Raw genomic sequence first — 17,853 nt, forward strand, 5'->3', positions numbered from 1 at the left:
CTGGAGAGGGTCACCGACGGCACGACGTCCAGGCTGCGTCCGCTCTGGTCCAGGCGGTCCCGACCGGCGCTCAGGATCGCCATGTGGCGGAGCGAGCCGGGCGCCGGCCCTGTTACCTGGCGGAGCGACGGTGGCGACACCTCGACGGACGCGCGCGGTTCTGCGCGGCGGCGGGCACGTGAAGACGTTAACGACGAATCTGCTGTTCTGGAGCTCCGGCGGTACACAGCCGGCGGCTCCGTGGCGGATTGCTACCCAAACGACATGTCCGACTTGGAGCGTCGCCTGCGTCTGGTGAGGATGAAAGCCACTAAGAGGCCCAGGATGATGACGGCCATGATGACCACCAACACCCACATGATGGCCTCGTAGGGCGGTTGGCCGCCCACTGAAACACACCAGACGTCACTCTAAGTCAATATCTGACTGATTAACAATACATTTCATCTGTCAAGAAACGAGCGCACGATAAGAACTGTGGCGTTGCAATTCCCGCGCATAACGCAATAGCGTCAGCTGAGAGCCAAATCAATATATCTTTGACTTCCAGTGGACATCCAAGGCAGCCTAATAAAGCAGCCAAAGCAATCTTACTTTTACATGCTAGCTCAATCTAATATTTTCATGAATCCCGAGTTCTAGCCTGTGGTTATTTCCAAGAATGTATGCTACATTCATGAGCAATGCGTGCACCTATTTAACAAGGCCATCAGTTGTGCCGGTAGCAGCAGCCACCGAGTGTGAGCCGTACCCAGAGTCTGGGCGGTGGTGGCCAGCGACGGGTCTGCCGTGGCGCCGGCGCCCTCGATGAACTGCAGGAAGGTGTTCCAGTAGCCCGCGTCCCCGCGTCGGTAGCCGATCTCCGCCACCGAGCCCACCAGGTTGTGGAACACCGGCCGGTCCAGTGTGAAGCGCTCCCAGCGTTCCCCGAACCGGCCCCGCACCGGGTCACTGTGGATCGGGGCGATCGGTGCTCATACGAGGCCAGCACGGGGTACGCCACAGATGTGACCCTAAAGTGCGGATTGCGCGCGCATCATTCGATAAGGTATCTGCCGTTATGTTTGCGATATGATACATGCTGTGCCGTCGACCTGTGAGTCCTGACGAGCCACGCAGCCAAGACGAATGAAAAAAACACAGCTAGCTTAAAAATGTGACCGATCGTTGAATGAGCACCAATCTAGCTAATCACAGCGTTGACAGCCACAAACGCCATGAGCGCAACAGACATTAGTAGCCGCACATCAGTGTGTTATGTCTGTCATCCGGCTCAGACAGCGGCGACACGCCGCGCCTGGTCCTGAGCGTCCCGCTGTCGAGGAGGCGTCGCCTCACCCCTCCGTGATGAAGCCCTTCCAGTAGGCGGTCAGCTTCTGACCGAGCCGCTGCTGCGCCGGCCCGTACGTGCCTCCCACCAGCGTCCGGAACAGGCTGGGCCCCAGCAGGTACAGCAGCTCGGAGCCGTGGCTGGCGCCTGCCGCCAGAGGGCCCACCGCGTCACAGGGGAGGCCTGTGGTCCGCTCCCGCCCGGGAAAGCAGCTGCGAAAAATCGCTATCTTCCTGGATGTCTAATGGTTGCACGCGCCACCGCCTAGCCCATATTAGGCCATGCTTTTCACCACCAAGTTCAACGAGCCTTCGGACGTGGACCGATAGCCTGAGTTAATCGCAAGTTCCCAGCCCATTCAGGCTCGTGATGTACCTTCCAGGGCGACGACGTTGCCGAAGATGTCTGGACCGCGTTCGGTGAAGGCGTAGGCGTAGATGGGGGCCCCGCTCCGTGCGTACAGCTCCAGAAAGCCGTACAGCGGAGCCACAAAGTAGGCGTCGCTGAAAATCTGTACGCACAGGCCACTCGGCGTTAGAGCAGCCCTGACCAGATGTTCGCTCTGTGCTCTCATTCTGAGTCGCTAGCAAAGCATTCTAGTCGCAGCAGCTTTACTCCTCTCCACAATAATCGTCGGCATTCTACGACTGCCGGGCGGCAAGCAAACTCCAAAAGCGATTTGCACATATTCAAGGACAGAACATTTCGGCAACGGCATTGTGTTGCAAACTGGCTCAACCGGACCGCCAAAGAAGTACGCATGCATGCTTTGTGCACTTAACCCAAATATAAAACCTCCCGTTAGCTATCATATTTGATGCATTCGTGCTACTTTGAGGTATAATTATCCCTAAGACAGGCGCTTCATTGTCGTTATTTCATTCATCGTCTAAATTTTTGCTGAGCCCTCAATTAAGATTTTAACTAGCAAGGGCTTTAAAGCAATTTCAGGAAAGTGCAATCAAAATAAGACATAACCTACGAACTTTCCCTTGAGCAATATATAATTTTTTTCTCGCCCGGGACAAAAGCTACATCTGGATTGGGTCCTATAGCTCCCGTGGCGGAGCCATGGCTTCTGGAGCCATGGGTACCCATGGCTCCGCCACGGCTGGGATCAGTGCTGCCCTGAGCTGGGTCAGCCGGCTCCACGGAATCACAACAGCCAGTGGTGATGTGTTCTTTGTGACGTACGTGATGGATCATGCTCCCTGTCTAGGCCAAGTCGAGTATTGTGCATCGCGGTGAGTGGAAATCTTCATTTCGATCATTGGTACTAATCTGTGTAAGCCCTGCATGACAAGCAGTTTGATGACATAAACAGTTAGCAGGCTAGATTTTTTAAAAGCTGCTGTCGTCTCAGCAATGCAAGTTTAGCACATATTGAATGACCATGTCCCATATCACTTAACTATTGCACAAGCTCGCAAAATCGGTCAAAATGTTTTGAGCACCTTCTTATCTACTGCTTGCCAGTGTAAGCTAACATACGACTGCTTATCTTCCCTGAGCAAAGGTCACACGAATACCGTGACAATGTCCGCCCTGCAGGCGCCGTCCGTGTTTACCCCCACGCTGACAACCTGCCGCCTTCAGCGCCGACCCCACCTTCACGAAGCTGGCCAGCATGAGCTGCTGGCTGCCGGGCGGCACGGAGTCGATGTAGCGGTAGCTGAGCACGCCCTCGAGCAGGGAACGCCGGGCCGTCAGCTGATGCTGGTCCAGCAGACGGGGCACCACCACCCGGCGCAGCACGTGCGTCAGGTTGGAGAACGTCAGCCGGTCCGTTCCCGGGTACTGGTCTGTGTGATCACGAGCCATTGGTCAAACAGTGCCGTTGTGCTGGTCCGTGGGACCACAGGTCAACAGGCCGATGACGCCGATGTACTGGTCTGTATAGTCACAAGCCATTGGTCAAACTATGCCGACAGGTCAATCAGATCCGTGGGACCACAGGTCAACAGGCCGATGATGCCGATGTACTGGTCTGTATAGTCACAAGCCATTGGTCAAACTATGCCGGTGTGCTGGTCCGTGGGACCACAGGTCAACAGGCCGATGACGCCGATGTACTGGTCTGTATAGTCACAAGCCATTGGTCAAACTATGCTGGTGTGCTGGTCCGTGGGATCACAGGTCAACAGGCCGATGACGCCGATGTACTGGTCCGTATGATCACAAGCCATTGGTCAAACTATGCCGGTGTGCTGGTCCGTGGGACCACAGGTCAACAGGCCGATGATGCCGGTGTACTGGTCTGTATAGTCACAAGCCATTGGTCAGACTATGCCGGTGTGCTGGTCCGTGGGACCACAGGTCAACAGGCCGATGATGCCGATGTCCTGGTCTGTATAGTCACAAGCCATTGGTCAAACTATGCCGGTGTGCTGGTCCGCGGGATCACAGGTCAACAGGCCGATGATGCCGGTGTACTGGTCCGTGTGGTCACGAGCCAGTGGTCAAACGATACCTGTGCACTAGTACATGTAATCATCGGCTAGATGACAGACGATGCCGGCGTACTGGTTTTTGTGATCACGTGTCAGCTTAAAGCAAAGACAAACGAAGCCCTGCAGCAGAGAGGCGCAGCGCTGGGGCCGATGGCAGGTAGTTTGATGTAATGAAACTATGTAGCCTTCAGGCTACGGCACGGGGGCCTCGCACACGGTGCGGAAATGCAACTGTGTCATTTTTAAAATGTGGATCCCATAGCCAAAGCGGTCGAGTGCTAAGTTTCTAGAACACGATGAGTCCGTAACGGGAGAACCTTGAGCACTGAGGCGACTGAGACCAAGTTCATGGTCGAGTTCCGTACCCAAGCCGAAGGAAGACACCTAGTTCCAATGCTCCTCGAAATCGAGCGACCAGAAGCCGGCCCGCACAGCAGGAATCGGCCTGACTCCGCCGACGCAGCGCGACTCACACAGCATGAGGATGCCGTCGTCCTGGTCGATGCCGGCCATAACGGGCAGCTTGGCGAAGTCGCCGCGCCGCAGCAGCCGCTCCGGGTCGTCCGGCAGGACCCGCTCAGGCGGTGAGAGGAACGCGTCCGTCACCGGCGCGAACACCGGGAAGAACCGGCTCGCCGACTGCGAATCGGTCGCCGGAGCCGGAGCCGGGTCAGTCGGAGGGGAGTGTCAGCAGGTCGGCGAACGCTTGTTGGCGGGACGGTGCAAAGGGCGCGTTTGCCGCCCGGGATTCATTGTTGGGCTGCTCACCAGCTGTCCGAGGGAAATACAGGCTGTATGTAAGTTATATATATATATATATATATATATATATATATATATATATATATATATATATATATATATATATGTACATATATTTGTGTGTGTGTGTGTGTGTGTGTGTGTGTGTGTGTGTGTGTGTGTGTGTGTGTGTGTGTGTGTGTGTGTGTGTGTGTGTGTGTGTGTGTGTGTGTGTGTGTGTGTGTGTGTGTGTGTGTGTGTGTGTGTGTGTGTCTGTGCGTGCTTGGCGCTCGGACGGGTCCCACGAGGTGGGCATTTGAACCCATTCATGTCTGGAGCACGCAGGTATCGCGAGGATGCAAGACGAAGCGAGAACCAGGAAAGAAGGACGGATGATATCACATAACGCATACCTCCAGGATCCTCTGGGCGGCCGTGAGGAGACGCGTGAAGTCCTGGTCTTGCAGGCAGCGCAGCGCCTCTTCGTCGTCGCTGTTGCGGCATCCCATGATAGCAGTGAGCTCGCGGCCGATGCGACGCGCCTCCTGACTGCTCATGTGCGCCCACGGCGCCAACGGCGAGCCTGACATGAGCACGGCGCGCTGGAACAGGCCCTGCGACTGCGGCGACACCAGGTGGAGGCCGGCCGAAGCTGCGCCTGCCGAGAAGCCCACCAGGCTGACGCGCCGCGAGTCGCCGCCGAATGCGCCGATGTTGTCGCGCACCCAGCGCAGCGCCAGCTGCTGGTCGCGTAGGCCCAGGTTGCCGGGCGCTGCTCGAGAGCGCAGCGTCAGGAAGCCTGCAGGGGCGGCCGCCAGGGCGGTGCTGTTAGCGAGGGCCGAGTGGTGACGGCGACGGTCACATACTGTGCGTGTCCGTGCTCAGTGCTCCGGCTTCGATTAGGCGGTCTCGGATTAGGAAGCCCCTGGAGGTCCTTATAATGTGACTGGGTCAGTAATACAACACACTTAAAATATTAGATAAGCACTGCTCCCAGACCAACCTAGGATTTCATAGGAGTTAGTATCACAACATGTGATTAATTGTGACAGTGTCTGACCGCGAAATGTGATGGAGTCGCCACTGTGGGTTATATGTTTAAGCCAGACGGTGAATTGCATGCGTGTGATAATGAAAATGAACAAATCTTCCCAGCTTGCATTCTTTTAACACATTTAATAGCCCACAAACCGGGCGGTACTCGTAGTTAGTAAGAAACCTTGTCAGCTCCAATTGTGCCGTGAACACCCGGTCAAAAGCTTTAATCAGGGGGTCACTTGATATGTCTGATGGAAGGGGGGAGGGGGCGAGCAACTCCTCCCATATTGGTTTGAGCTCCCATTGATCCTGCTATTAAATATACGGGTGTCATATGTATCATGTCACATAGATCATGCGCCATTTTAATCATATGTGTCATATATTCGTAAAACACTCAATGTGATTATGGTTACCACTGATCACGATTCGCGATGTGAAACTACCAGCAACACCATCTTTAACTGCTGACGAAGGACCATATCTGACGAAGGCAGTCTTCAAGATAAGGCATTTGCGTGCTATGGTACCGTTTAATTAAATCGTCTAGGTAGCGCGGCTTAGCTATTTTCATGACCTCATTAAACAGGGGACTGGACCTTGAAAGATGAAGAGGTCAACGATGAAGCATGTAGCAGCATGTTAAGTATGTGATGTAAGATCCGTGGACCAGCTTAAAACCAATTTTATAATTGCCTCAGCGTGACCTTGACCTTAACTGACGTTTGAAATGCGGAGATGCAAACCAGCGACAGGGAAGAACAGCTTGGGCCAATGTCGACAAATGCACCTCACATAGTGCAGTAGATCCCAGACTTTCAGCGTTTGTGGCCGCAAACTTTTGGAATCCAGGTGAAACCCTTTTTTCCGGCTTCCGAACACTGATATTTGTTAATGCAGCGAGTACAAGTATCCGGACATACCCATACGACGATTGCATGCACACATACTTCGATTGCAAACTAACATAGCCGATTACCGGTGTCCTTGCTTTGGCCCAAGCTTGGAATGACCGATTACCAGGCTGTCTGCGCCTTGCTAAGAACACGACCGGGCCTTGGTGATCGGAGAGATGCGCTTCATACCTATGCGTAAGGGGTGAAGCTTCCGAACGTGTTCTAGTATGAGGGGCACGAAAGGGTTATTCTTGAACCGCCCATAGACGGCATTTTAAGGCTTCCGTTAAAGATGAGAGAGTAATGATAGCTTATTGTTCGTAGAATAAGCAGGAGAATTAAGAGATAGATGTGATATTAAGGCTGTATGCCTTCATCCAAACGAAAAGGCATTGTCACTGTCATTGTCAATGTCATTGGTTGGACTTCTCGTTTTGATAAAGGCATTTAGCCAAAATGTCATATCTATCTCTCCATTATCCCGTTCATTTCAGGAGGAATACGGCTATTAATACCGTCTCATATATATATATATATATATATATATATATATATATATATATATATGCATAATATTCCTCACAAATGCACTTAACAGCTCCTGTTGAATGTCATCAACCCACACAATGCCCTTCCAAATGAAGCCAAATTTCAACTATGGCAGCGGATATACAAAGATTGTCGCTTCATGCTTCCGTACGAAGTAATGACGGTAAGGACCTAAAGAAAGCCTAAACCATTTTTTTACTGATGCTGAAACATACGGCTTAATAGATACTCAAAGTAAGTCACTCGCTTGGAACGAGCAAAAAAAAGGTAATGAGATTCCCAACTTAAACGGTCGATTTCCAAAAGCTTAAGGCAGCTCTCAGCCATGCCATTTGTATTGGTTAAAAACCAATATAGCACGTAGGGATCCAGTTCTGTTTTGCATGTGGCAATCAATTCGTACTGGCATTTGACACATATATTTTACCGAATGCGTTCGTTCTGTAGCTGATGGACACTGCAACGAGATCTTCAGAGCTTAGCTCTTCCATTGGAAACTTGGAGGCTCGCTGTCTCCAGAACAGCTCGCCATCCAGAAAGACGACGACTGGGAAACGGCGAAATCCGTCAGGCGCCTGGGAAAAACACGAGTCCGAAGCGTCAATGGTACTTCAACGACAGAGAGAGAGAGAGAGAGAGAGAGAGAGAGATGAGAGAGAGAGAGATAGAGGAGGAGAGACGAAGTAGAAGAGATCCAGAGATCAGAGAGAAGAGCGAACTGAGAGAGAGGCTAGAGCGAGAGAGAGAGAAGAGAGAATCGAGGAGAGCTCTAGCTGACGAGAGAGAGAGGAAGAGAGAGAGACGAGAGCTAAGAGAGAGGAGAGATAGAGAGAGAGAGAGAGAGCTCTCCGGGCGATAGCTCGAGACGAGAGCTGAGAGAGAGGGAGAGAGCTCGCTCCTTCTAGCAGAGAGAGAGAGAGCTCTATCGGCAGAGGAGATAGCGAAGAGGATAGCAGCCTCGGCAGAGCGCCTCGCGAGAGCGAGTAGAGAGAGATAGCGCCTCCCTCCCTCTCTCTAGACTAGAGCTCCTTGAGAGAGATAAGAGAGAGAGAGAGAAGAGAGACTCGAGAGAGCTGAGAGAAAGAGAGAGAAGAGAGAGCGGAGAGGAGAGAGAGAGAGAGAGAGAGAGAGAGAGAGAGAGAGAGAGAGGTCCAAGGGGATTTGAGCGCGTGAAAAATAGTTACGACAAACCAGAGTGAATCGAATGCCAAACAAGCCCCAGCTGATATGATCTCTTGCAATATCTCGCATGCTGATTGGAGCTGATTTTTAAGGCAGTAGTGCACGTGCGCAGGTTTACCAACAGCACATATACAGGCGACATCTGAGCTGATTTTTAAGGCAGTAGCGCGCGTGCGCAGGTTTACCAACAGCACATATACAGGCGACATCTGAGCTGATTTCACACAAAGGCCACCAAACTGGCAGCCGGCAGCGGAAGCACGGACAGCCTCCTCGCCCCCCTCCCCCTCCCCCCACAAAAGCGGCGTTTGGCGGTCATTAACAGTCATGAAGCCATGATAGTGCGGGGCGGAGGCGCGTCCCTCCACGGCCGAGTGGCTGGAGCGGTGCGGGCGTGGCACGTGCCGACCCCTCCCCGCCACACACGCGCAGTGTCCCTCCGCGAACCGGAAATGCCGCCGCAGGCGGGGCCCCATTCGGTGACGTCAGACCCGCGGCGCTCCACGTCGGTAGGGAATGATGGCAAGCGTCACGCGCTCATGGGCACGGGGAGACGCGCTTAAAACATGCACTCGGCATGGCTTAGTCATTGCATGACGCTGAACGAGTGTGGCTTACGCATGGGGTCGTAATGGACCAGTGCGCTTTCGTCAGATGGCACCAGTAACGCCACCATTCCCACCACTGGGATATGCGAGACCAAGTTTAGCACGAATGACAGCGGCATCTCCTCCACCTCTACAGAACTCACGATGAGGGGGACGGCTCCGCGGACAGCCGGGCGCGTGTCGGTGCACCGCCGGTGTCAGCGGGGAGGGGGGGGGGGGGCGACGTCACCGACCTGCGGGATCCAGACGTTGAGCGTGAGGCAGTCCTCGGACACGCCGGGACCGGGCACGCCCTGCGTGTCCACCTGCGGACACGCCGGTCCGAACCGGTCGAACAGCTGGGTCCGGTTCCAGCCGTAGTCGCGCACGGGCGGCTGCAAAACAGGGCGGCGGGCACGTGACCGCAAATCGTGAACGAGGCGCCAGCCGAGGTCAGACCACGTGACCTACTCGCTGGCCAACGTTTGCAACATTGACCAACGAGTGCGTCACGTGTACAAGTCAAATGACAAAAGGTTGATAGGGATAAGTGTCGAACCGGAAAAAGTCGAAATGACGAGATTCGAAGAACTAAGAGAAGGCAAGGTTTTAAGTCGAAAGAATAAGTCGAAAAAGAAAATGCAACAAACGAAAAGTGCAAAGGGACACAAGCCTGAAGCAAGTCCATAAGGCTGTACGGAGTGCTTGTGATGGCACACTCGTTATCATAGCACAGCTTGAAACTCCTAATACTGACCATATCATGCATGTTTACTCTATCACTTCGTTTAACCGTACGTCCGGATAAAATGAAGGTCGATAATTCACCACAGAAACTCTAAAGTCATAATGCCGAAGACAGGGTGTAGTTTTCTATTCAGTTGGGGAGGAAGGGGTTGGAGCCTCCTCACAACTTCGGGACGAAAGTGGGTCGAATCCGGGGAGAACCCATTTGATGGGGTTCTGAAGGTAGGCTGCGCCATCTTCCCGGGCCCGAACCCATCCCCTCCCTCAACTCATTTTACAAAGCCACGCTCCTGACTGAATACCAGAGGCTGGAGTGTCGAACTTTGCACAAGGCCCTCCTCGCAGATATCAAGCAACGTAGTTTTGGGTGTTTTTTTTGTTGGCTTCATAATTCATACGCAGGCTCACTGTCGACACAGTCGCACAACAGACTCCGCCCGCTGCCCTGCGGCCTCCCTGCGCACTCGACCTTCCTCCCTCTCCCCAACGTCACAGGAGGAGGCGCGCGCCGCCGCGCCGCCAACGAGAGCCAGGTGATGTGACGAGACAGTTGAGACCTTAACTTGGCGCCGCATTTAGGTCCTAAGGTAACATCCTTCCCCGGCGATCATCTTAAAGTTAGTCTCAGTCCGTCCTGCTTCCGTCTGTCATGTTCCACGCAGTCCTGCCTGATCTCGTCCTTTTCTGTGAGTTCCGATCGTTTCTTTTTGGGTCTGTTTGGGTCCGTCTGGTCCCGTCTCGTCCGGATCTGTTCCGTCCGGTTCCCTCTGACCACGTCCGGTGACGTCCGATGCTGTCTGATCACGTCCACCCACGCGTGGTCCCGTCTGGTGCAGTTCGGTTCGATCCGGTCCCGTCCGGTTCCCTCTGACCACGTCCGGTGACGTTCCATGCTGTCTGATTGCGTCCGGCCACGTCCCGTCTGGTGCCGTCTGGTGCCGTCCGGTTCAGTCCGGTCCCGTCCCATCTGGTCTCACCTGGCCTCGTCCGGTCCCACCCAAAACGGTCCTATCTCGTCTGCTGGCATCCGATCCCTTCTAGTGGGATGTGGTCCTGTGCGGTCCCGCCCGCTCCTGTCCCATCCCATCCACTCCCATCAAACCACAACTTTTATCCCTTTTGACTGTTTGTCGTTCGACTTTTTTGGTTCAACTTTTCCCAGTTGACTTTTCGTCCGAGAACCCTTCTATATGCATAATCACACCGGCCCATATACGAATAGCCTGGCTTGCCATGATTATCCGTGGTTACCACTGGTCTACACGGGGTATGCGAGTGGCTCGGCTGCATCAGCTCAGTTAACATACGTCGTGGATTCCAGGAATACAGGGGGAGGGCTCGAACGTCACGCAAGACTGATGCATATGGCAAACTATGAGGAGAAACGTGCATTGTGGCGATCGTACCATCATCCTCGCGAATCGTCACATTTCTACCGCATCACCATCCGGCTTGTTGTGGGGGCTACTTCATATTAAGCCGACACTTGCACAGCAAGATAGCGGTCCTTTGGTCACAACGCGACTGTAAGACGAAGTAAGACGGAATGTCAACAGCCATTCGACCATGCTCTCTTCACTTGAAACGGACCGAGCGTGGGACGGAGGCAGGTATGAATAGAATGCCTATGGCATACCTTACCCTGAATCGAAGCCTTCCCACTGGCGGCGTGGCGTACGGTATCCCTTTGTAGGCAAACACAGGTCTTTGACTAGGTGTCACGTACTCGCGGACCTGGAAACAGCAGCCCTGGTTCATTAACAAGGGGCGTTTTGCGCCAAGCGCTGTCGATCAGATAGGTTCAGTCAAACAGGTTCAGTTGGATTGTCGTGCTGTCCCTGTCAAATAGGGGATCCGAGGCTCCTCAGCCGGCCTGGGCGTTCGGGTGGATTATCTCGAACGACTCTGAGTCCGATAAGGAGATCACCTCACTGGGATGGGTTCAAGGACACCCCATGCAACGAGTGTGCTTGCAAGTCGCTTACAGCAAGAGATAAGATGCATTTGCACAAATTGCGGACGCGCTATCGGAAGCCCAAAGCCGCCTTTAGATGCACCGTTTCGCGGGTATCGTTGTGCTCTGACACATACACTATGGGAGCACCACCGCGAAAGCAGCCAAAAGGTATCCGGAACGTGTTGTTCAGATACATCATGAGCATCTTAAGAACAGTTGCGCTGTACATACGCCATGTAGGTGACACACAATATACAGTAAGCATTAGGTCGCAAATCAATACTCTCTGGCGAAGTAGGAGCACATGAAAAGCCTGAAGAAAAGGGAGTTCGTTTGGTATCATAGCATACGACATTGCAGGGAGCTGTCACAAGACGCATCATATTGTATGAAGCCAACGTAATCCTCCAAAAGCTTAACTGTTGTTAGTGCTTCTATGAATGCAATTGGATTCGTTTCCGCACGTTAATTGAGCATCACAATATAAACTGTGACGAAACTTTTTGTTTCGTTTTGAGTCATTGACCACGCACGCTCATAGTCTTTTTTGTAACGTACGTTACACCATGCTCTTTGGCAAATTCCTGGCATCTATTCAGCAAAGTCTGCGAGCCGAAAGATGACGCTTGACAGAAGAGCCATATCATCGGTATGCACCACGTGGTTATGCCGCCTAGATAGTGGCCACCTAGACGAGTGTTTTTAAGAGCCATAGACAAGCTATCGGTGCAAATATTAAACCAAAGCAGCGATAATCATCTGCCGTGACGAAAACCACCGGGAACGGTAGCACTTTTGGTGACACCGTTGCCCTACCATATGCATATTGATACCCTTCCTCAGAATTCTTTTAATGTTTTCACTGGTTTACTCGGTAAAGTGCGTTCTAAACTAAAGAAAGCAAGCAAGTATGGGACGACAGTTGGACATATGCATGTTGTCGGTGAAAATGCATGTCAGTACAGTTAATTAAACGGGAAATGTTTGACGTCTAGTTCTGTATATAGTATTTCATGTGCTGCACGCTTGGGCAAGGGTGAAAATGTTAAAGTAAATCTTATGTAAGGGCAGTCAAAGCGACCAATTAGACTAAGATTCAACAAGCACTGATAGACAGCATTGAAGCACTCAGGCACTGAACTAACAAACACTGAAGATAAACTCTGTCAAAAAAACAATTCCGCTTAAAGCCCTACAAGCGACCAATTCATTACTGTTCATCAAGACTATCAGATCGCACGCGGCGACATCCTTCTTTGAGCTCGTATTCTTCAGAAAACCAGTGATCACCCTAATCGGAAAATTTGTGAATCCGTTTACACTCATTAACTGAACCTTTGCTTAACAAAAAGTCTCGTCACAGTGCATCTTGTAAGCTGTAGTTTCTGAGCGTTGTCGTGTCGTTCAGTCATTTTTAATTTTTGAAATGGGCTCGTCTAAACTATGTGCCTTTGTGCATAGCTTCAAGCGTTTTAATATTTAAGCATTTGTGTAATCATTTTTCCTGATGTGTCTTGATGGCGTCCATTCTGTTTAAGCTTAGTATATTTTGAGCTCACAACCTACGACACCGGTGTAGATCTTAGCTCACGACCGTCCGACACCGGTGTAGATCCTATCTCCCGACCTACAACACCGGTGTAGACCTTAGCTCACGACCGTCCGACACCGGTGCAGATCCTAGCTGCCGACCTCCGACACCGGTGTAGATCCTAGCTCCCGACCTCTGACACCGGTGTAGATCTTAGCTCACTGACCGTCCGACACCGGTGCAGATCCTAGTTGCCGACCTCCGATACCGACGTAGATATCAGCTCACGGCCTTCCGATGTCTGTGTAGATTACGGTGCTTGCGGGAAGGGGCAGGTTTTGACGTTCAGCAAGGCGGCACATTACGCATGAGCAGGAGAAACGAGCTGTGCAGAGGTCAAGTTGTTGAAGACATTGAATCTCGGATAGTTGCAGGAATCCCGTGGAAGAGCTTTCCGTGGGCAATTTTGGGCAATGTTCACGTGATCCACGGATACTGATTGGCTCCCAGACGTTAATGAAAGTTCATGACTCATACTCAGCTCAACGTTACGTCAAGGATATAGGCGCTACCAGCGCACGCGGCGTCACCTCCCCAGGCAACAATGCACGCGGGAACCGTTTGTTAAAAGCTAACTGGCGGTAACGTACCGCGTGACAGTTATGCGTGCCTTTAAAAAGTGCAATCAGTCAGTAATCAGTTGATTGTATAACTTTAAGCACGCAAACGGATATTCGTCGCTGTAAGCAAATGCTTGCTTGGCACTAATCAATATAACCCGGCAGACAGTACCGAATTTCACAGAAATCCATTGCGTGAGAAATTTACCGTCGTCACGCTGTGATATACTGTCACTGATAATTCACCTGTTGCCAGACGCATGGCAAATTAGAATAACTTACCACTTAAATGCCACTTTGCACCATTCTGAGTGGCATCATCTAGCGCAACTATCACGGGTAAAGAACGCCCGCGCATCAACAAACCACAGCATCACCTAAGTCAGTCAGTGCTTGTGACGCAACATTGCACACCTACACACATCACCTGCAGTATAGCATCACACTGAACATCCATCTCAAGTGCCGCCAGCCTTCACCATGAGCAGCCATTCACGGCCGGCGAATGGCCAGCCGTGAATGGCGTGATGGCCATGCCGGCGTACTCACCCCTCGGAGAGATCCCTGCGGTATCGAAATAACCGGCGCCTCCTGCACCTGACCGGCCACCACCTGCCAGGTCAGCAGCAGCGCGGCCGCGTGGGGCGCCGCCCACAGGGCTCGGGCGCCCACTGCGCCGCCTTCTGACCTCATCTCAGCGCGCCTCCGCTCTCCTGGCGTCCTGGCGGCGCGACGTCCAGCACCGGGCCATCTCACTTCGCCTGAGACAGCGGCGCCGGTCCCAGCGACGAGCGAGAGCCGGCGGCGCCTCGGCGTCGCTGGTCAGGGGAAGCTCACTACCACAACGAGCCGCGGGGCACACAGCCGGGGCCACTGCCGACCGGGCCGGGCCGGTGGTGCGCCCCGCCGCCGGCCGGAAGCGGCCTGGGCGGGGCGGCGGCGCGGCCGGAACCGCCCGCTTCCGAGCGGCTGGCGGGCGTCACGGGCTGCAGCACCTGCTCACGCGTGCCTGCTGTGTCGGCGGCGGCCCGCCGTGTCGTCCGCTGCCCGCCCACGCGTGCCCGCTGTGTCGTCCGCTGCCTGCTCACGCGTGCCCGCTGTGTCGTTTGCTGCCTGCTTATGTGGGCCCCCCCTGCCTCTGCTACCGCCTGCCCACATGGCCTCACTGCCAGCAAACCGCTGTGATCGTAACACTGCCCAGATATACCAGTCTGACTGAAAACGATGTCGCACTGGAATGCTCGACCACTAGCTGACCTTGGGCCGACCTTGCTCGTGATATCAGTCACTCATTTAATAACGAATATTTCATCGTCGTTACGTGCGCTGCGATGGTGAGTGCCTATTGGCTTATGCAGCTGCCAAAATCGCTGCATCTCTTGAGTAGGGTGAGTAGCGACTTACCCACCTATATCCATTCGTAGCATGCTCCAAACGGCTTAGGACCTCGTCAGCAATATTATCTGTAACATCAGTGATTGTTAGATTCCAGTCACAGTACACACTCACCAGGAAAACCTGCTATGCTGAAAAGTTTTCAGCAAATACAAAAAACAAGTTCATCGATTTACCAATCGCTGCCTGACCCATAAAACCAAATGTAGCTTCCTCAGCATGCTTCACCATCCTGATGATTTGGGCCTTAGATGCATATTACACCTCTTGCTTTTTTTACACCACCTTTCATGGGAAGGTCCATGAATCGAAGGGAGGATGAGGTCACCGTTAAACGCCTGACAGGATGTGCAAATCTGTGATGAGCTGGACAGGATCAAACCATGGAGTCACATATGTCTCACAGCTGCAGAGACCACACTGCTAGTTGCTGAACAGATAACTTTTGGACACAGCTTGTGGAATTCTTTACGAGATGCAGCATGGAGAGGTACAGATTTGTGCGTTTCAATCATGGCTTATCTGTGAAACAGAGGCGCACACCTGATCTTTTAACGAATAATCCTATAACTTTCTTTTCTAGTTCACGTAGCCCCTTCTGTTTTCTACCTCGTCACGAATGTCATACTGATCTAGGAAATAATTTTTTGCTGTTTCGTGCTACGATAACAATGCATCACACCACACACTAATCATACAACACTTGCATTAGAAAGCTTCCCCAGGACCTGCCGTTGAACTTTACGCCGTTGACATACAGTGTCAAGCCAAAAAATGCGCCAAGGAGTTCGATCTTGAAAGCTTATTTTACCGGCCCCGCGCGGTGTTATATATAAAATTATGCTGGCAGCACGCTCAGGCGCACGCACCTTAGATAGAGTGTTTCACATTTAAAGATATTAAAGATATGATAAAACAAGCTCGCTTATGGATATTAATATACTTTTAAGTGGAAAACACTGCTCCAGACAACGTTTTCGTTTCGTTTCTCTTTTTAGTGAATATGCTCTTCAACACGTCACTGTTTGATTGCGCCGCCATGAAACTTTTGTGTGACACTACCCATTTAAAGTTTTTCAAAGAAGCACCCGAGACCATTGTAGCAGGGTTCTGTGTGGCCAAGTGTGCCCAGGCAGTTAACGGAAAGGGGCCCCAATAAAAGCGAAGGGTCCTTCGCAAATAAGATCAAGTGGAAAGTGTCCCTACTAAATGTAGAGTGCTCCTGAGCTCTGAGCGCCTCGATGAGTTAACTTATATGGGTCCACCAAGAACGCAGGGCTCTCCGAACAAGTGGGAATAACCCGAGGACAATGCGAACAGCCCCTGAGCAATCGAGCAATCGAGCAATCGAGCAATCGAGAGTATCCTGCCAGGTTTACATATGGGGCCCCTGGTAATACCGCATAGAGCCCTTCGGTCGAATGAAAAGAATCCGTGATCGATCAAGAGGGCCACGGCATGTTAGCAGATAAGACCCTAACAACAGCGTAGTGCCCTACGAGCAATTGCAAATAGATCAGGGGTAACGTAGAAGGTTTCTTAACGAACGGATTGCCTCGGCAAAAGGACATATGTACAGAACCCCTACCAGGGCTTCTGAACAGTGTGATGATCGGCAAAATCTCCCACCAACCTCTCAATCAGCGAATGATTATTTTTCCGCCTGCGGGCTCTTCACCCGCGCTCGTGACTATTCTTCGGCCACTGGAGGCCCAAATACGTCAAATTTTCCTGCATTTCGTGCCCAAACGCTGCTCGTTCAGCCAGTTATGGACCACCGTAGCTTATGGGCCCATTTGGGGCCAAAGGGGGGGGGGACATGTCACCGTCGCTCGTCCCTCTGGATCCACCGCGGGTAGATGGACAATGCAAATTACTTTTTAAAGGAATTACTGAGTCAAATAGCTAGCTGTCAGCTGTTTGGGTATCTTGTGGAACAGATGACTTGGTTTAAATAACCTCTATCGCAGGAGAGATACATATTTCCCACTGCCATTCTTGCCCTGTGGACCTCTTAGGATTCTAGAGGTTGTATGTCTGAGCACATCCGAAGGCTTTAGAAGCTTGAGGAAATCTTACTGCCATGACAGACTTTGTAGCATCGAGGATATCAAGTTAATGTGTCTTCATCATTGGAGGCTCTAGGTGTTGACCACCGTAAGCCATGCTTGCGCCAGGTCTACGTAAGTGTTTAAGTATGTCAGGCACGAAAATTTTGGGTAGTCTTGCACAATTTGCATATACCAAATGCGGCTGTGACAATCCAAGTTGTGTTAGGTCGACAATAATTTTTTTGTCTACGTCATTGCTGTTCCAAAACTGCAAAATTAACATAAAAATGTTTCCGAATTATTTAAGCAGCTGTTTTAGAACACAAATCTACTTTGATCTAACTCAACTTAATGTGAGATCCGCAGCCAGTGAGTCACATTTTCTTGTCGCGACTTTAAACATAACGTGTCACCTGGAAGCTTACACTCACACTGCGCCAATTCATACCGTACGGTCCGACCAGTCATTAGAGTAAACAATGCTCAACCCTAGTTGAGCATGCTAACATGCAGATGGTCATGTTTTCTGTTGTTGAATGAAAACTGTGAAACGCGGTGTTAAGTCGGTCACGGACAGACGCCAGTACAAACGACTGAGATAACGCACGCCTGGTTAGTTGGGCCGTGGTCGGCTGGCGGCGGCGTCAGCCGTCAATATGTGCGTCGCGCGCTGTCCGCTGTCACCACCAGCGACCCCGGGCCGTTCTGATAACTTCCTCATACCCGCCTATCGGCTCTGATAGCGTCGAGTGGTGGCGCTACGCATCCGGAGGCGGGAC

The 17,853-nt window shown here is 52.1% G+C and overlaps 1 protein-coding gene across 1 annotated transcript; it reads right to left on the reverse strand.

The window, feature by feature from the left end:
* Window positions 1-242: 242 nt before the first annotated feature.
* Window positions 243-14,478, reverse strand: LOC119101477 (cholinesterase 1). The gene is made up of 11 exons (XM_037224819.1): window positions 14,178-14,478; window positions 11,162-11,254; window positions 9,028-9,168; window positions 7,432-7,579; window positions 4,935-5,320; window positions 4,254-4,419; window positions 2,939-3,132; window positions 1,706-1,841; window positions 1,339-1,477; window positions 752-951; window positions 243-388 (listed from the first exon to the last, which is right to left on the reverse strand). Exons 1-11 carry the CDS (start codon window positions 14,319-14,321, stop codon window positions 252-254), a joined length of 1,884 nt encoding a protein of 627 aa, XP_037080714.1. The 5' UTR covers window positions 14,322-14,478; the 3' UTR covers window positions 243-251.
* Between the last annotated feature and the right edge of the window lie 3,375 nt (window positions 14,479-17,853).

The sequence above is a fragment of the Pollicipes pollicipes genome, unplaced genomic scaffold, assembly GCF_011947565.3.
Source record: "Pollicipes pollicipes isolate AB1234 unplaced genomic scaffold, Ppol_2.1 Scaffold_4881;HRSCAF=5763_pilon_pilon_pilon, whole genome shotgun sequence".
Lineage (NCBI taxonomy): Eukaryota > Metazoa > Arthropoda > Thecostraca > Pollicipedomorpha > Pollicipedidae > Pollicipes > Pollicipes pollicipes.